This window comes from Eubalaena glacialis, chromosome 13 (genome assembly GCF_028564815.1).
Source record: "Eubalaena glacialis isolate mEubGla1 chromosome 13, mEubGla1.1.hap2.+ XY, whole genome shotgun sequence".
In the NCBI taxonomy this organism is placed as follows: Eukaryota; Metazoa; Chordata; class Mammalia; order Artiodactyla; family Balaenidae; genus Eubalaena; species Eubalaena glacialis.
The window spans coordinates 21,988,711-22,006,959 of NC_083728.1; the positions used below are offsets into that span (position 1 = coordinate 21,988,711).

Here is an 18,249-nt window from a genome sequence, read left to right on the forward strand (position 1 = left end):
ATAGATGTTCACATTATACTGTTCTGGTTTTAAAAGTTGTAAAACAGCATGTAAAATATGACTTGTATACATGCATGTGCGTGTATGTACTTCTATGTCTATATATGTGGTTTATGTGTGTATTTGTTTCTGCCTCTGTTACGCATGTCTGTGTGTGTGTGTGTGTGTGTAATTTCCTGTGTCTCGGCAGAGACAAGGATTGGAGGGTTGGAAGACTGTAACTTGTGTGTCAACGGTGCATATCTCTGAGTTGTAATATGAGGGTAATCTCTCTTTCCTTCTTCCCTTCCTTCCTCCCTTCCTTCCCTCCTATTTATTTCTCTGCTCCTTTGTGGTTTCTACATTTTCTTTTTGACATCAAATGTGTTTTAGAACAAACAAGTAAATAGTAAACAAACAAGCCAATCACCGATTGTGGAGGGACTGAGGTACATCCAGAGGGGATTCAGGGAGTGGGACTTATTCCAGCTGAGGAGGTCCGAGAAGGCTGCTCAGGGAGCGACAACCCAGCCCACATCCACTGGAGGATAAGAAGAAGCCAGTGGGGTAGAGGAGGGCATGGGAGGGAGGGGAGTCCAGGCAGAGGGAATGGACAGGACGAAGCCCCTGAGGTGGGAACTAGCTGGATATGTTGAGGAAGTGCAAGGCCAGTGAGTTTGGCTGGAGGCTGGGGAGTGAGGGGGAAAGTGGCATGAAATGAAACTAACTCCATCTATCCATCTATCCATCCATCCATCCATCCATCCATCCAATACATATTTACTGAGCACCTATTATATGCCAAGCATAGCTTTAGGTGCTACACATACAGTAAAGAACAAAGCGGGCTTCCCTGGTGGCACAGTGGTTAAGAATCCACCTGCCAATGCAGGAGACACAAGTTCGAGCCCTGGCCCGGGAAGATCCCACATGCCGCGGAGCAATTAAGCCCGTGTGCCACAACTACTGAGCCTGCATTCTAGAGCCCACGAGCCACAACTACTGAAGCCCGCATGCCACAACTACTGAAGCCCGCGTGCCTAGAGCCCGTGCTCCGCAACAAGAGAAGCCACCACAATGAGAAGCTTGCGCACCGCAATGAAGAGTAGCCCCGCTCGCTGCAGCTAGACAAAGCCCGTGTGCAGCAACAAAGACCCAACACAGCCAAAAATAAATAAATTAATTAATTAATTAAAAAAAAAAAAGGAACAAAGCAATCACAGCCCTTTTTCTTTCATCACATTGAGGGAGACAAGCTTGCGACCGTGTGTACTAAGTGCTGCTGAGAAAAATAAAGCAGGATATAGGGGAAGAGGAGGGCGCTATTTTAGCAACAGTGGTCTGGGAGGACCTCTTTAGGGAGAGGATATTTGAGCAAAGACTTGAAGGAGGAAAGGGAGAGCTTCTGTGGATATCTGGGCCAGAGCCTCCTGTTTAGAAGGAGCAGCAAGTGCAAAGGCCCTGGGGAGGGAGCAGTCGTAGTGCATTTCAGGAATAGCCGGAAGGCCAGTGTGACTGGAACCGGGAGAAGATGAGGAGAGTGGACTGGGGAGAGCAGTGAGGATGGATAGGAAAGGGGTGGAGTCATAAGATCTGTCTCCAGGGATGATGGGGAGTCTGGCGGGGAGGTGGTCTGAGGCAAAGGTGTGAGGGTGTATGATTCTTGGTGTAAGTCTTACCTTCAACAGCCCATCCAGGCTATCAGCTGTGGCTTTTGGAGGTGCAACCAGAGAGTAATCGATCCCAGCCACGTTGTCTATTTTGGTTGTCACTAGGGGGAAAGAAGATGGACCATGAACTGGCTCCCCATGGCAGCATCTTTGGGGCCTGGGATGCAGGGCCAGCATCCCCTAAAGTTGAATCAAGACCTGCAGTGCTAATTCCATTCCTACCTCCTCCAGGGAGCCCTCCCTGAGCTCTCCTTAAAGGAAAATGAGCCCACACCCCACATTCAGAGATATCATCTCCCTTCTTCCAACAGCCTGGAGACGTGGCTAAAACACAGAGTCAAGGAGCAGAAAGACCTGGGCTTGAATTGAAATCTATGTGACCTTGGACAAGTCCTTTCATTTCTCTGAGCCACATTTTTTCATTTGTAAAATGGGGTACTCCTAGTGACCTTGACGATGCCCTGTACATGGTAGGAACTCAAAAGCCAGAAGGGATCATTATTAGCAGTGATAATATCCCAGGCTGAGCCCAGACTGGCTTCAGGTCTGAACGGTTTCTCTGTTTCCCAGCAGTAATCAATGAGGATTAAATAAATATTGGTTCCTCCTTTAGCCCTTCCTTCCCATGTTAGAGGGGAATAAACCGAGTCTCAGAAGAGGTAACTAGTCTAAGATGGCAAAGCTGGTGAGTGACAAGGCTGGGACTCAAGCCAAAATCTTTTTCCTGCCTGGTGAGGCCAAACCTTGGACACTGCAACTGCACTGAACACGCCCAGGAGGGGCCCTGCACCTGGAGGGGCTGGGGTGATGCCTGGGGAAGGGAATGTATCTGAAATGGACATGTGCCATGTGCCAGCCAAACCAGCCTCCACAGGGAGGCAGCCCAGGCAGCAGTTTGGGGCACAGGCTTACGATCCTGTTTCTGTATCTTACTGCCTCTTGACCTCAGGTAAGTCTCGGCTCCTTTCTGAGCCTCCGTTTCCTGGTGGTAAAATTGGGACAAAACAGTGATGTCAGTGGGATGTTAGGAGGCCGAGGGGAAACCGTTCTGCTGGGTACATGACACATGGTGAGCACTTGGCCATACGGGTCCTCCCCCACCTACTGCAGCCCTTCACCGTTTACCAAGCATTTGGGGAAAGAGAAGATTGTCCCCATTTTAAAGATATGGAAACTGAGGCCCTGAGAGGGGAAGTGATCAGCCTCAGATCTCAGGCCAGCTATGTATCTCTGGCTCCAGAGAGCTGCAGGTATTTGCTGTTTGGCCCCTGCAGAGCTGCTTTTCCATTAAACTTCTGGATCTGCCACAGAGACCTGGCCCAATAGGGGATCTGATGCCAATTGCCATTTGAAAATAATCTGTGCTACCCATTCCCACCCAAGCCCAGGCCTGCCTAGGAAAATTCCTGGCTCCATCACACTCTCCCTGTGTCCCTCACCCCCTTCTACCCCAGCCTCCTTACCTGGCAGTGTCTGGAAATAAGGTTGCAGCTTGGAGGATACGGCACTAGTCACTACCTCGCAGATCTGGGGAGAACAAAAGAACTGATCAGCAAAGTTTTCCTATAGTGGAAAATGTCCTCTGAGAATAATTATCCGGACATGTTTCCCTCTTCTTGAATGTTTCCTTGAAAATCATGTAACTACTCAATTTCCCTTTTCTCTTTGGCCATCAGGAAGCTCAGAGTTCAACATGTAACTTTATATGACTGTATGACCAGCATGTCTGCATTTTATTTCCTACTCTGGCATGGAGCTTTCTTGATGGGTATTTATGTTTTCTATTTTTTAATGTGAGATTTTGTTTGTTTGTTTGTTTTTGTTTGCACTCAGACCCTTTGTGGAATAAGGTGGTGAAAAACGAACAGGAGGTGGTCAGATGTCAGCCTTGCCCTGTGTGTGCTTCTAGGAGCAGGGGGCAGACCCTCTGCTCAAGCCTGGGTGGGCACCCTCACCTTTGCTTTGTGTGGCCAGAGAAGACTTCCCAGCCGTCCCCCTCCCATAACTCATAGGGGAACAAGCACTGGTTTGAGAAGTCCTGGATCACATGCTGATTTTGCCACTGAGGAAGTTACTCCATTTCTATGAGAAAAGAGACCCTTATTTTCTCATCTGTAAAATGGAGCACTGTGGGTTATATTTTCCATTCCATTTGCTCTTCTGGAATGTGGCCCTGTCACACCCATTGAGAGGTGGAGTCTGTGAACTCTCCCCTACAATCTGGGTGGGCGGGGTGGCTACTTGCTTCTAACCAATAGAACACAGTGGAAGTGACATTGTGTAACTTCCCAGGTGAGGTCATAAAAGGCTGTGCAGCTTCCACTTTGGTCTCTTGAGATGCTCCCTCTGGAACCCATTGATGAACTGTGCAAAGCCCCAGCCCCATGGAGGGGACATGGGTAGATGCTCCAGTCAACAGCCCTGGCTGAGCTGAGCATCACGTCTTCCCAGCCCAGGCACCACGGACATGAGAGAAGATCCCGCTGGATGACTCTAGCCCCAAGCTTTGGAGTTTTCCCAACTGAGGCACAGACGTCATGGAGCAGAGACAAGCTACGCTGGTCCCACTGTGCCTGTTGATTTCCACAGAATCCGTGAACATTATCAAATGGTCGTTGCTGGATGACGCTGTATTTGGCGCTATTTGTTTTGAAGCAATAGCTGGAATAGAGGATTAAAATCACAGGCTTCCTTAATTTGACCCATTGGGGCTGATGGGGTAGGTGGTGCAGTAGGTGGTGGTGGTCAGATAAGCCCCGCCTTCACGACGTTGCTCTCCCCACGTCTTGAATGACCTCATTCATCCAACGGAGTCTCTCCAGTCCTTGCCTTTCTTGACTGTTGGGCAGCCCCTGGCATGATGGGCCACTCTCTCTGACTGAGGACCCTCCCCGCTCTCCGCCTGGCCCTCTACTTCCTCTTCCTCGGACACCCTGTGAGCTCCTCTTCCCTCGTGAAGATGTTGATCTCCTGGGGCTCCCCGCTCCTTCCACCCACGAGCCCCTCTGGAGCCTGCCATACATGCCCATGGCCCCTGTGGGGCATTGTTGGTCCACCCCGGGGATCCCCTGGGCTTGGTGTGACAGCTCCTTACACACCCAGCAACTCTCCCTGCCTGAGGACTTTAATACCTGGACCTCGCTCCGAAGTGCCCAGGAGTTACAGCAGCCAGAAAGAGGGGTGAGAGTTGGTGGATAAATGCCCAGCTTTCCCCACCCCTTTGGGACAGTTCTGAGGTGTGTGCCCCGAAGTCCCGCAGGACTGGGCCCCAGCTGTCCAGAGCAGTAGCCCACTCAATAATGTTCCTGTCCCCAGCTCCCTTCCCCACCCCTCGCCCGGGATCCCCGCCCAATAAACCACTCGCACCTGAATCTTTGTCTCAGCCATGCCTGGGGAGATGGGGTGACCCTGCTTGGGTGCCCCGCTCCACGTTCCCAACCTGCGGCCAGCACCCAGACCTTGGTTTGCAGCCAGACATCTCCCCTGAGCTCCAGCCTGAGGGTCCAGCTGCCTCCTGGACCAAGTCCCTGGATGTCCCACAGGCCCCCAAGGCCAGCACATCTCAACCAAACCTGTCAGGTTCCCACTCCTCCGCAGTGCTGGTCCCCCATCTGCCCAGAGGGCAGATAGGGCACCTCCACACTTCCCTCCCGCCTTCCCCACTGTCAATCAAGTTATTTTATCTAGGGGGTGGGAGGGAGGAAGGAGAGGAAGGAAGGAAGGAGAAATTTTGGTTTTCCTGGAGTGTGTTTCTATCACATAAAACTCTGAATGTCCCAAGGAGACTAAGAATGTCACTCTCGGAGAAACCCGTGCTTCTGCTCCAAGTGGCCCAAAGGTGAGAGCGGGCAGCACATCTGGCAGCGAGGGGCCAGCTGGACACCTGGGCTGCCTGCCCTCCGCTACTGCCCTCCAATGCCACTTACTAATGAGGGCCACCAGGGGGCTCCAAATCACAGCAAATCACACGGCAGCCTGGCGCCTGCCTGTCTGCTGCCACCCTCCTCCGCCCCCACCCCCATCCACACCCTATATAGACCCTTCCTTCCCTCAGACGCCCACTCTTCTCTCTGTATTACTGGGGAGTGGACTCCCAAACTCACTCCTCGCCATTTCCAGGCCTTCCTAACATCATGGACACCCTGACACTTCATTTATTCATTCATTCATCCATCCATCCATCCATCCATCCATCCATCCATTCATTCATTCATTCAGGCCCATACTCTCTTCTAAACAATATCTTGGACTGATTAAGAGCTTCACCTCTGAGGTGGGGCGGCCTGGGTTTGAAGCCCAGCACTATCACTTCCTCTATCTGTGTCTCAGAGTTATTATTGTTCAGCTTGGCTGCTCTCAAGGGGTCACTCTTAAGGCGTTAACAAGAAATAATCTGTTTTAATAGTTCTTTATGTTAAATACATGCTAACACTCCCCTCATACTATTACTTAATTACAAAGACGGTTGAGTTATGGTTGAGCCAGGCTGGTGGGGAGCCTTCACTATTTTAGTAATCCTTACAATGGCTTGGTGAAGAAGGTATCAATGTCCCCATTTTACAGACGGTGAAACTGAGGCTTGGAAAAGTCAAGTGATTTGCTCAACATCACACAGCTAAGCCCTGGAGCCACAATCAAAACCCAGAGACTCTGACTCTAAAACCTGTTTTATAATCTCCTCTGTTATGCATTTTGACCACCAGGCATGGATTTTTTTTTTTTTTTAAACTTTTGACAGAGTGCCTTCAGATAGATGATCTCATTTGATCGATGTCTCCCTACCCATGTTGTCAGTGCCTTTCACTGGGAGACCAAGGTCTCCCACCTGGAAGGCTGCACAAGCCTCCTCAGAGTCCCTGAGACTCCTGCCCCTGCTCTTGGTCCCTCCAGCCATTCTCACAGCAGCCAGAGAAATTGTTCTAAAGCACAGATCTGGCCAGGTCACCCCTTTGCCTAAAACCTTCAATGGCTCCCCATTGCCCTTTGAGAAAACTCAAGCTCACTTGTCTTGGGAGACAGGCTCAGGGGTTTCCTGGAGACTGATAGTTTATTAATGGAAAACTAGCCCAAGGAATGGCCCCTTTTCTCAGCTGAAGAGGTTGGCTTGTGTGGGGAGGGGGTTAGGGTGAAGGTAGGGTTGGGAAGCTCTGGTCCGTGTCTGTCTTTCGTACCAGTTCCAGCCTCCAGCCTCAGGACATAGTTTGACCACACTCTAGTCTAGCAGCTTCATCAGCTGCACATTTTCCGGGTGGGTATCACCACCAAAGGGGTTCAGGGGGGGTATGGGGAAGGAGGCTGGAGGGCTATGAGGACAGGGGCACAGTGCGAGAGAACGGTAGTTTCTCTGCAGGGAAGAATGATGGGGGAAGAGCAGAGGTGGTCCAAGCACGGGGGAGTTTGCTGTGGGTGTGTCACATGACCCTTTCTTAGTTTCTCACTGGATCCCCAGGAAAATTGACATGACTGATTTTTAGAGCTGGACATGTGCTTTCCAAGGGTTGTGGGGGACTGCTGAAGAGGTCTGGGTGAGAGCAGAGATAAACCCACACACGTATGGTCACCTTATCTTTGACGAAGGAGGCAAGAATATACAACAGAGAAAAGACAGCCTCTTCAATAAGTGGTGCTGGGAAAACTGGACAGCTACATGTAAAAGAATGAAATTAGAACACTCCCTAACACCATACACAAAAATAAACTCAAAATGGTTTAAAGACTAAATGTAAGACCAGACATGAAAAACTTTTAGAGGAAAACATAGGCAGGACACTCTATGACATAAATCACAGCAAGATCCTTTTTGACCCACCTCCTAGAGTAATGGAAATAAAATAAAAAAGAAACAAGTGGGACCTAATGAAACTTAAAAGCTTTTGCACAGGGCTTCCCTGGTGGCGCAGTGGTTGAGAATCTGCCTGCCGATGCAGGGAACACGGGTTCGAGCCCTGGTCTGGGAAGATCCCACATGCCACGGAGCAACTGGGCCCGTGAGCCACAATTACTGAGCCTGTGCGTCTGGAGCCTGTGCTCCGCAGCAAGAGAGGCCGCGACAGTGAGAGGCCCGCGCACCGCGATGAAGAGTGGCCCCCGCTTGCCACAACTAGAGAAAGCCCTCGCACAGAAACAAAGACCCAACACAGCCATAAATAAATAAAATTAATTAATTAAAATGTTAAAAGAAAAATAATAATAATAATAATAATAAAAAAGCTTTTGCACAGCAAAGGAAACCATAAACAAGATGAAAAGACAGCCCTCAGAATGGGAGAAAATATTTGCAAATGAAGCAACTGACAAAGGATTAATCTCCAATATATACAAGCAGCTCATGTAGCTCAATATCAAAAAAACAAACAACCCAATCCAAAAATGGGTGGAAGACCTAAATAGACATTTCTCCAAAGAAGATATACAGATTGCCAACAAACACATGAAGGGATGCTCAACATCACTAATCATTAGAGAAATGCAAATCAAAACCACAATGAGGTATCACCTCACACCAGTCAGAATGGCCATCATCAAAAAAATCTAGAAACAACAAATGCTGGAGAGGGTGTGGAGAAAAGGAACCCTCCTGCACTGCTGGTAGAAATGTAAATTGATACAGCCATTATGGAGAACAGTATGGAGGTTCCTTAAAAAACTAAAAATAGAACTACCATATGACCTAGCAATCCCACTACTGGGCATATACCCTGAGAAAACCATAATTCAAAAAGATAAATGTACCACACTGTTCATTGCAGCACTATTTACAATAGCCAGGACATAGAACCAACCTAAATGTCCATCGACAGATGAATGGATAAAGATGTGGCACATATATACATGGGAACTCAGCCATAAAAAGGAATGAAATTGAGTTATTTGTAGTGAGGTGGATGGACCTAGAGTCTGTCATACAGAGTGAAGTAAGTCAGAAGGAGAAAAACAAATAACACACATATGTGGAATCTAAAAAAATGGTGCTGATGAACCTAGTTGCAGGGCAGGAATAAAGACGCAGACATAGAGAACGGACTTGAGGACACAGGGGGTGAAGGGGAAGCTCTGACGAAGTGCGAGAGTAGCAGTGACATATATACACTACCAAATGTAAAATGGATGGCTAGTGGGAAGCTACTTCATGGCACAGGGAGATCAGCTCGATGCTTTGTGATGACCTAGAGGGGTGGGATAGTGAGGCTGGGAGGGAGGCTTAAGAGGGAGGGGATATGGGGATACATGTATACATATAGCTGATTCACTTCGTTGTACAGCAGAAACTAACACAACACTGTAAAGCAATTATACACCAATAAAGATATATATTAAAAAAAGAGGTCTGGGTGAGAGCAGAAGTGTCCAGCGATGCGTGAGGTATGTGGACATAGAAGGCCCCACCCGCTCTGACAGGAGGTGAGACTCTTGAACCCCTCGTACCTTGCGGTTCATGCTGTTTCGGAGCGAAGACTCGATTTTTTTGTGGAAGAGTTGGATCAGCCACCTGGAGATTGACACGTGGGGACATGCATGAGGCTTCCCAGGTGTCCCTGGGATGCATTCCGAAGGCTGCCTCATCTGGGAAGCCTTCCTCCCTTTTCCAAATAAACCTAAACTCCCTCATCCCTGGGCTCCAACTCTGTACACCCCCATCAGACACTTCTTCCCCTGTGTGCAGTGACCTGTTTCTGAGGTTATTTCTTCAATAGGTGCACGGCTGGACCCCCATCCCATCTCAGCCTCATTCCTCACCACTCCCTCTCTCTGTACTCCAGCCACACTGCTTCGCCGTATCCTCCTGTGTCCTGTGCTTCCTCTCACCATAGGGCCTTTGCACATGCTGTTCGCGCTGCTTAAAACACCCATTGTCCCCAAGTTAATTAACTCCTACTTATTCTTTTCATCTCAACTGAAATGTCATTTCATCAAAGAAAATGAAATGGCCAGCCCCCAGACTAGGTCAGATCCTCCAGTTCTATGTGTTCATCGCACTTTGTACCTCTTTTTCTCAGTTCTTATAGCCTTTTGTAATTCTTTGTGAGCCATTCATTAATGCAATGATTTGATTAATGTTTGCCTTCCCCACAGGCTGGAAGCTTCAAAAGAGCGGGGACTGTGTAGCTAAGACTCTGGGGCCAGCAAGTCCTGGGCTGAATCCCAATCCTTTCTCAATACTCACTAGGTATGAAAACTCAGGTTATTTCCTATTCTTTCTGTGCCTTGATCTTCTCCTCTGAATATGGGGTAATATTTGACTAACTGCACAGAGTCATTGTGTGGATTGAATGAGACAAGGAACATGCTTGAAACAGTGCCAGGCATGCAGTAAGCCTCCAATCGCTGTTAGCAAGGCCAAATTTTTAGTGACCACTGCTATTTCCTGAGCACAATGCACAAGCCTGGTGCATAGCAGATTCTTAGTCGATATTCGTTGGATGGATGGAGAGATGAATGTTTGCAGGCTTGTGGTAAGGATTGTATAACTTGGTGCACTTAAAGTGTTTAGTGCACAGCCTGGAGCATAGTAAGTGCTCAGTAAAGTTTGCTGAATGAATATTGAATGAGCAAGTGACTCTTCAAGGCAGGGATGTTGTGTGTTCCATCTGTAGACCCCTGTCCCCTTACACCTGAGGCCTGGCATAGAAGTGGCATTTGGGATGTGTTTTCTGAATACAAGAATAATTAGGACAGGGACTGCCCTGGTGGCACAGTGGTTAAGAATCCACCTGCCAATGCAGGGGACACGGGTTTGAGCCCTGGTCCAGGAAGATCTCACATGCCGCGGAGCAAGTAAGCCCGTGCACCACAACTACTGAAGTCCGCGCGCCTAGAGCCCGTGCTCTGCAACAAGGGAAGCCACTGCAATGAGAAGCCCGCACACCGCAGCTGAGTAGCCCCCGCTCGCCGCAACTAGAGAAAGCCCATGCGCAGCAAAGACCCAATGCAGCCAAAAATAAATAAATAAATTTATAAAAAAAAAAAGAATAACTAGGACAATCCTGTCCCTCCTCCCATCCACAGTCCCAGGAGATCATACCCCAGGCTGCTGCCCGAGATGCGTACGCGGACACTGTTGATGTGGCTGCTGCAGCTGGGGCAGGCGACGGTGGCGTGGCCCGAGGTGGGGTCATAACCCAGCTTGAGAGCAGCCGAAATGGAGATGCCCTCCACACTCAGGTCAAAGTTGCCGCTGACTTTGCTGAAGGGAAACAGAAAGAAAAGACTTGGAGCAAGCATTTTCTTCTCGCTGCCGTTCAGACTTCACACCAATGCTGGAAGGCAGGGTTTGCTATTGTCTCCACTCTGGGTGAGGAGATGGAGTTCAGAGAGGGAAGGCAGCTTGCCCAAGGTCACACAGCAGCTGAGTGAAAGAGCCAGGATTCCAACCTGAAGTTTGAACCCATGTCTGCCTGGCAGAACCCTGTTCTTACCCACTGCCTCAGCCTCTGCCTGTGTGCTGTGTGGCACTGAGAGTGTTTCTCAACCTCTCTGAGCTTCAGTTTCCTTACCCAGACCCTGGACCAGCAGTGGGACACCAGCTTTGCCACTAGAAAGCTGAGTTTGGGGGACCAATGACTTTAATTAATGCCCTCATTCATTAAATGGCGTTAATAACTCCTCCCTCAGGGATGAAATGAGTTTGGGATAAGACAGTGGGTGTGAATGTAGTTTGTCAACTCTTCTATAATGTGAGGAAGTATTGTTATTATTTTGTGTGTGTGTGTGATCAGTAAGTGACATGATAGATGTGAAAGAGCCCAAGTGAAGAATTAAGCAATTCTTGTTGTGGGGAATGGACAGACCCAGCAGTCCTTGTAACGGAAGGCAGACCCACGCCCCTCTCCTCACCAAAGTGTCTGTTTTCTCCCTGGATTCACCACAAAGGAGAAGTTGATAAACTGACACGTCAGTCTGAGCCACTGTCACTGCTGCACAGAGTCACTGCAGTGAGAGCCCAATATTTAGATTCAGAGCTGTAGTTTGGATGATCTGCCCCAATTTTCACCCCTCCCTGCATCCATACCCTCACCATTGCCTATCTTGGGGGGATATGTGTGTATCTCCATGTTCTTGACCTTGGACTTGACCACATGACTTGCTTTGGCCAATGGCATATGAATAGAAGTGACCATGGGCCAGTTCAGTGCCCCCCAGGCCTTAAGGGGACCTGCATGTTTCTGGTTGCCCTTTTTGCACCTCCACCATCACTAAGAATATGCTCTGGGTAGCCCACTGGTCCAGGGAGGAGGAGGAGATACATGTATAGCAGGGCTGCCTCAGCTGAGGTCAACCTACATCAGGGAACCCCAGCCAACACATAGATACGTAAGTGATGATATATGACTTGTTTTAGGTCACTGAGTTTCGGTCACTGATGGTTTGTTACAGAGCGATAGCTAACTGATAAAGGGGTAAACCAAAGGTCCCACTTAGCCTTCCATCCTAAGCCACATGCACCAACTCAGCCTTGCCCATGCCCTGCATTGAGACGTGGGAAAATTCTCAGCTATTAACCAAGGGTTATGTTGAAAATTCTTCTGTGAAAAGTTCCCCCAGGAACTCTGAGGGGGCAAATGGTAATGGACCAGGCAAAAATTGATCATTCGTGACACCTTGGCTCTCATCTCCTCCAAATATCACCAAGAGCTCACCCACACACTCAACAACACTGAGCTTGGAAACGCACATGAAACTCTTTCGTGCCTTCCATTTTCCACTCATCTTGATACTGGCATCTTTGATGGAGAGATCAAGGCCTTGATGGGGCAACGGTCTTATCTGGGAATTGGGAAGCTTGAATCCATGAATAACCAAGCTGCAAAGAAGAAAGGATCAGTTAGTCTCTAAGTGTCCCCACAAGGACTCATTCAATGGTCAGTACAGACTCATTCCCCTCCATCCTGGCCCTTTACCCCAGTTATTCCAAAAGAACCCAGAAGCTATGAGAGCAGCCTGGGGAACTCTGTGGCTAGGCTTTGAAGTCAGACAAATCTGCATTTGAACCCTGCTCTTCAGTTTACTATTGTGTGACCCTGGGCACATCCCTTAATCATCCTGAGCCTCAGTTTCCTCATGTTGTAAAATGAGCACAGTAACCTCTATCTTGCAGGGTGTGTGATGATCAGTGAAGATAACAAATGTTATCCCAGTGACTACAAGTTCTGTAAAGGGTGGAATGTGTCTGCCTTTTTTTCACTATTGTAGCATAGCCTGATGAGTCAGACACATAGTAGGTGCTCAAAAATATTTGTTGAATGAGTGAGTGCATAAAATTCTTTAGAGGACATTTATGGATTTTTCTCCCCAGCACCCGCACCCCTCTCTTGTGATAACAGAACTGCCATTTTACTTTGGAGGAACCCTTCCCCATATCTAGTCCGTGTTGCTCCAAAGAAAGTTGACTTCACCGCCATCTTCAGGGGGTGGAGCTTGAGACTTCAGCACAAGCTCATTCGTGTCTTCTATCCCCCTGACCACAGTGATTGGTCCAGGAGTGTGTACATAACCTAAGACGGACCAATCAGAGTGAATCTTAGGAGTTTTGCTTGAGCTGTAAGGAGAAGGTGCCCTCCTCCCACAGGGCTGGGAGTGCTGTGAAGATGCCGGTGGCTGCTTCGCGGGGAGCCCCTACCCAAGAATTAGCCCTCCCGAGGGAAGCGGTGCTGAGAGGTGGCAGGAGAGAAACAGGGTCCAGTGACATTTGAGCCTTCCTCAAGCTGAACCTGAAGCCAGACAATTCCAGGGACTTGTGAGCCAATACCTTCTGGTTTAGGCCATTTTGGATTAGGTTTTCTGTCCTTGAAACCTCACCCCCACCCCTAATCCTAATTAACATGTGGGCTTGGCACAGAGTTTGGGGGTTCGTGACATCCCCACAGGAGTCATGGTGAGTGCCTGAAAGACCGTTTGTGTGGTTTCCTCCACATGCAGCTTGGGGGATTGGCTCCCCTCGGGATGGTGTAAACATTAGCTTTGGGATCCTAATGTCTCTGAGTTTAGGAGTCTGTGGCTCTGTGAGTCTAGGTCTTGGTGGCCCCAACACACTACAGTCCTGCACACTGAGAACTGACCTTGACGGACCTTACCTGTAGAAGCTATACTTCCCTTTCCCAAGGTGCTTCACCTTAAAGCTTCCTGACAAAGTGGGAATTGTGATCTTCTCCAACTCCTTCTGCAGAGTAGCCACTCCCTGCTGGCAGGCTGAGGGGAAAGAGCGGGGTCAGTGGTCAGAGGTGTGCAGCCTGTTCATGGCAGGGACGTTGGGATTGGAAAGATCTAAAGCAGGGCTCAAGCTAAGGTTTTTGTCAAGGGCCCCAGAGCAAATATTTTCTGCTTTGTGGGTCTTACTGTCTCTGTCACAACCACTCAGCTTTGCTTTTATTGCACAAAAGCAGTCGTAGACAATACGTCAATGAATAGGTACGGTTGTGTTCCAATAAAACTTTATTGATGGACACTGAAATTTGAATTTCATATCATTTTCACATGGTGTGAGATAGGATTCTTCTTTTGATTTTTTCCAGCTGTAAAAGCCATGCTTAGTTCCTAGGCCATGCAAAAACATGTGTTGGTCCAGATTTGGCCTATAGGCTGTCATTTGCCAACCCCTAGTTTAAAATATCACCCCCTCCAAATACCCAGTCATGCATCCTGCGGGTGTTATTGAACTTCTGCTCTGTGCTCTGCCCTCACAGATACTCTATCTCTCTGGCTTTCGGACTCTCTCGCCACAGGACCTTTGCATGTACCATTCCTGTTGCCTAGGAAACCCTTTCCTCTCATCTTCACCTGGTCGTTCTAGTCACCACTTCCTCTAGGAACTTTCTCTGACTCATCAGATGAGAGCGACCCCCCTTGTTATCATTCTCATGATGCTGTGGGCATCTCTTTTGGAGCTCCCATTACCGTTTGTAATTATGCATTTATTCATGTGATTTTTTTATTACTATCTCTCTTCCCTACTAGATGTAAGCCCCCCAAGGTCAGTGGTAGATGTCACGGACGTCCCCTATCTTTACCACAGTGACTGGAACTTAATACCTGTTGGAGGAATAAATGAATGAATGTTGCAGGGTCAGGAATTCTGCCATCAGTTATTACGTGGTTAACAGCATCGAAAAACCAGTTAAAAGGCAAACACGTTAAATGAGAAGAGAAGTAGTAGGATGAGGGATCCCAGGAGCCAGTTAGGAAGTAGTAAGAATAATAATAGTAAGAATAATAATAACAGTTATCAAGCTCTTACTCTGTTCCAGGCACAGTTCTGGGCTCTATACACATATTAATTTACTGAATCTGAACAATCCTGGGTAGTAGGTCCTGTTACGACTCCCAGTTCACAGATGAGGAAGCTGAGACTCAGAAAGGTGACCACACAGCTGGCAGGTGATGGAGGCAGGATTTGAATCCAAGCCTTCTGGTCCCAGAGCCTGTGCCTCAGGATAGGCCTTCTGGGAGTTCAAAAGTAAACAATGCATAGATTGTCACTGCCCGGAGGGAAAAGAAAATGTGGGATGGCCACGATCTGTAGGTCTGCAGCAGCCAGGTCTTGAAGGGTCTCTAATGCCAAGCCCAAGACATCCACTGAGGGCACTAGGGAACCACTGAACAGTGTAAGTAAAGAGGGGGAATGAGCAGCTTTGCTGTATTTCACAACTCTCACTGGTTGCTGCATGGGGTGTGAGTAGAAGGGGGAACCGAGGCTGCTGTGACAGAACATGAAGACTTCCAGGCTTAAAGGCCGAGCCCAAGCCTCTGCTCTCTGGAAGACTTCAGGACCACCCCAGCTCTGGGTATAGAGCAGGGACATAATCCTTTCTCCTAGCTCATGGGGAACCTTCCGTCTGCACCCCTGGGATTCAGAGGTGTCCTGCCTGGGCTGGGGTAGGAATTCAGGGGTGGGATACCAGGTCCCTTTTGTCCTGTCCTGATTCCCCAGGGGTCCACCGCGGCTGTGGTTCTGCCTTCTGGGTCTGATTTCTCTGGCACTGGCTGTCCCCCACTGTTCTGCAGTTCATCTCTCTGCCACTGAGAGGCAGCATTGAGCAGCCCCACCCTGGTACATCTGACAAGACCAGAGCTCAGATCCAGGCCGCCCACTTCCCAGTCCCTCCTCCAAGTTTGTCTGCTCATCTGTAAAGGTCGCTAGTAACAGTACGTCCTTTTAGCACAGTGCCTGGCACCGATCTGAGCAGGTCAGGGGGCTGCTTCATGCCAGTCTCTCCTCTGTCTGGGCCTGGATGCGTGGCCTGGGGGACCCTCTCTGGGTCACCCAGATGGCTAGTGTGCACAATATGGCTGCCAAGCCCCTGCCCTGGGGGAGGGCCTCCCCACACTGAAGACTGAGCCAGGGACCTTGAGACAAAAATCAGGGCTGAGAACCAGCTTGGAAGGAAGTGAAAGGCCTAGAAGCCCGAGTTGGGTATCGCGTAGAGGGAGGGGACCGTGAGGGACCTGAGCACTGGACTCAGAGTCCTCCAGGCCAGGGCTCCAACCCTAGCGCTGCCGCTTCCCAGCCCTGTGACCTTGGGCAGCTCACCTTACCTCAGCTTCTTCATATGTAACACAGGGGTAAGAGGGCCTCCTTGGAGGAGCTGTGAGCAGGCCATACACTGGATTTAAAGGGCTGCACACAGCAGGTGCTCAATCAGTGCTCCTCAGAGGTTGGAGGGGAGAAAAGGAAGGCATCCAATTACCGTAGTCCAGGCCCTTCTGGGTGATCCTGGCCACGACGCCGGGGTTGGTGGTCGCTGTCACAGCTGTGCCCAGGGCGGCCAGCACCACCAGGGTCGCCCACCTCCACGTGTCATCAGGGCCCCTGGCCATGTCTTCGTCCTGCAGAGCTGCCAAAACCTCGAGGCCTTGGAGGGGAACCAGGGACCTATAAATGAGGCAGCTGGGGAAGCACAAGTCAGTGGAATGTAGAAAAGAGGAAGGAACACGAGCAGGGGCGGGAGAGGGGGTGGACGGCCGCCTGCCTGCGGTCCCCCACCATGGTCGGGGCCACAGCCCCAGGGCAGCCAGCAGTGGAGCCCGGGAGCCCTGTGTCTGTGTGTGCGGTGTGGTATGCTGTGTGTGTATGTATGGTGTGTGGTGTGTGTGTGGTGTGTGGTGTGTGTAGGTTGAGACTTCTGGCTCTGGGCATCATTCTCCTCTCTAAGCACCCCTTCTCCCTCCCTGAACCCTCACCCCAATCCCTTTATCTAAGGACTTCCTGGAAGCTGGGTGGTAGGTACATCAGTGTTCATTATATTTTTCTTTTCTTTTTTTTTTTAATGCTTTATTGAGGTATAGTTGACAAATAAAATTATATACAGTTGGCCCTTGAACGACACAAGTTTGAACTGCGCAGGTGCACTTATGTGGGGATTTTCTTCAATAAATACATACTACAGTACTACACCATCTGTGGTTGGTTGAATCCACAGATGTGGAACCTCGGATATGGTGGAACCGCATATACGGAGGGCCGACTCTAAGTTATACGTGGATTTTCGGCTGCTGTCGGGGGGGTCAGTGCCCCAACCTCTGCATTGTTCAAGGGTCTAGTGTACATTTAAAGTGTACAAGGTGATAATTCGATAAATGTGTGCATTGTCAAGTGACTGTCACAACCACGCTAGTTAACTCATCCATCACCTCACGTAGTTATCATTCTGTGTGTGTAGTGAGAAGGTTGAAGATTTACTCTCTTAGCAAATCCCAAGTGTACAATAGAGTACTCTTAGCTATAGTCACCATGCTGTGCATTAGATCCCCAGAACTCATTCATTTTATAACTGAAAATTATATTTGTCTTTCTACTTTTGATTTCTTTGATGTTTTCTATAGTGAAACATTTAAGGAAACAGAACCTTTAGCATTTTCTTGTCCTGAGAGGCAAAAATGGTAATAATTAAATGCTTGAATTTTGGAGTCTGGTATCTTAACTGTGGTTTTAAATCTCAACTCTGCCACTCTGTGGTGGTTTGACCTTGGTCAAGCCCCTTAGCCTCTCTGAACCTCAATTTCCTCTCTGTAAAGTGGGGATAAACAGAATACCCTCCCTCCCTGGGTTTTTGTGAAGACATAAAGGGCTTTAAACCACGTAAAGCACCTAGCACAACACCCCTGCATGATAAGCCCACAAATGGTAGCTATTAATGTCACTCTGGCTTTAAAAGTAATCCATGTTCATTGACCAAAATTTGAGAAAGAACCAAAAAAATAAAAATTACCTGCAATCCCTAATTCCAGAGAGGACAAGCAGAAGTGTATTTTAGAGTATTTCTCTCCCCTCTCCCCGCCTTTTGGTAAGTGTAGATAGAGTGTGTTTTTCAACAAAGAAATACGGGATCACACTGGTCAGTTCTGTAAAGTTCCCTTTTTTCAATGAACGGTATGTAGGGTTCTGTCTCCTTCTACCTGCACTGCACGGTATTTCATTGCTTCCTCATCCTACAGTTTTCTTCACCAAGCTTTTGTTTTTATTCCTTTTTACCCCTTCCTTTGACAGATGTGGAACCTGAGGGTTCGAGAGGGGAAGTGTTCTTCCCACAGTCACGCAGCTAGCTGCTAGCAGAGCTGGGATTCAAACGCAGATGCATCCCACACCATCCTGAGTCCTTCAGTGTCT

General features: G+C 48.9%; 1 protein-coding gene across 1 annotated transcript in view; it reads right to left on the bottom strand.

The window, feature by feature from the left end:
• Nucleotides 1-16,460, bottom strand: part of BPI (bactericidal permeability increasing protein) — a 29,954-nt gene extending 13,494 nt beyond the window's left edge. The window contains exons 1-7 of the mRNA XM_061208787.1: nucleotides 16,331-16,460; nucleotides 13,721-13,835; nucleotides 12,322-12,450; nucleotides 10,672-10,833; nucleotides 9,075-9,138; nucleotides 3,113-3,176; nucleotides 1,659-1,750 (exon numbers count right to left, since the gene is read on the bottom strand). Coding sequence (XP_061064770.1) covers nucleotides 1,659-1,750; nucleotides 3,113-3,176; nucleotides 9,075-9,138; nucleotides 10,672-10,833; nucleotides 12,322-12,450; nucleotides 13,721-13,835; nucleotides 16,331-16,460 — 756 coding nt within the window. The remainder of the gene's footprint in view (nucleotides 1-1,658; nucleotides 1,751-3,112; nucleotides 3,177-9,074; nucleotides 9,139-10,671; nucleotides 10,834-12,321; nucleotides 12,451-13,720; nucleotides 13,836-16,330) is intronic.
• Between the last annotated feature and the right edge of the window lie 1,789 nt (nucleotides 16,461-18,249).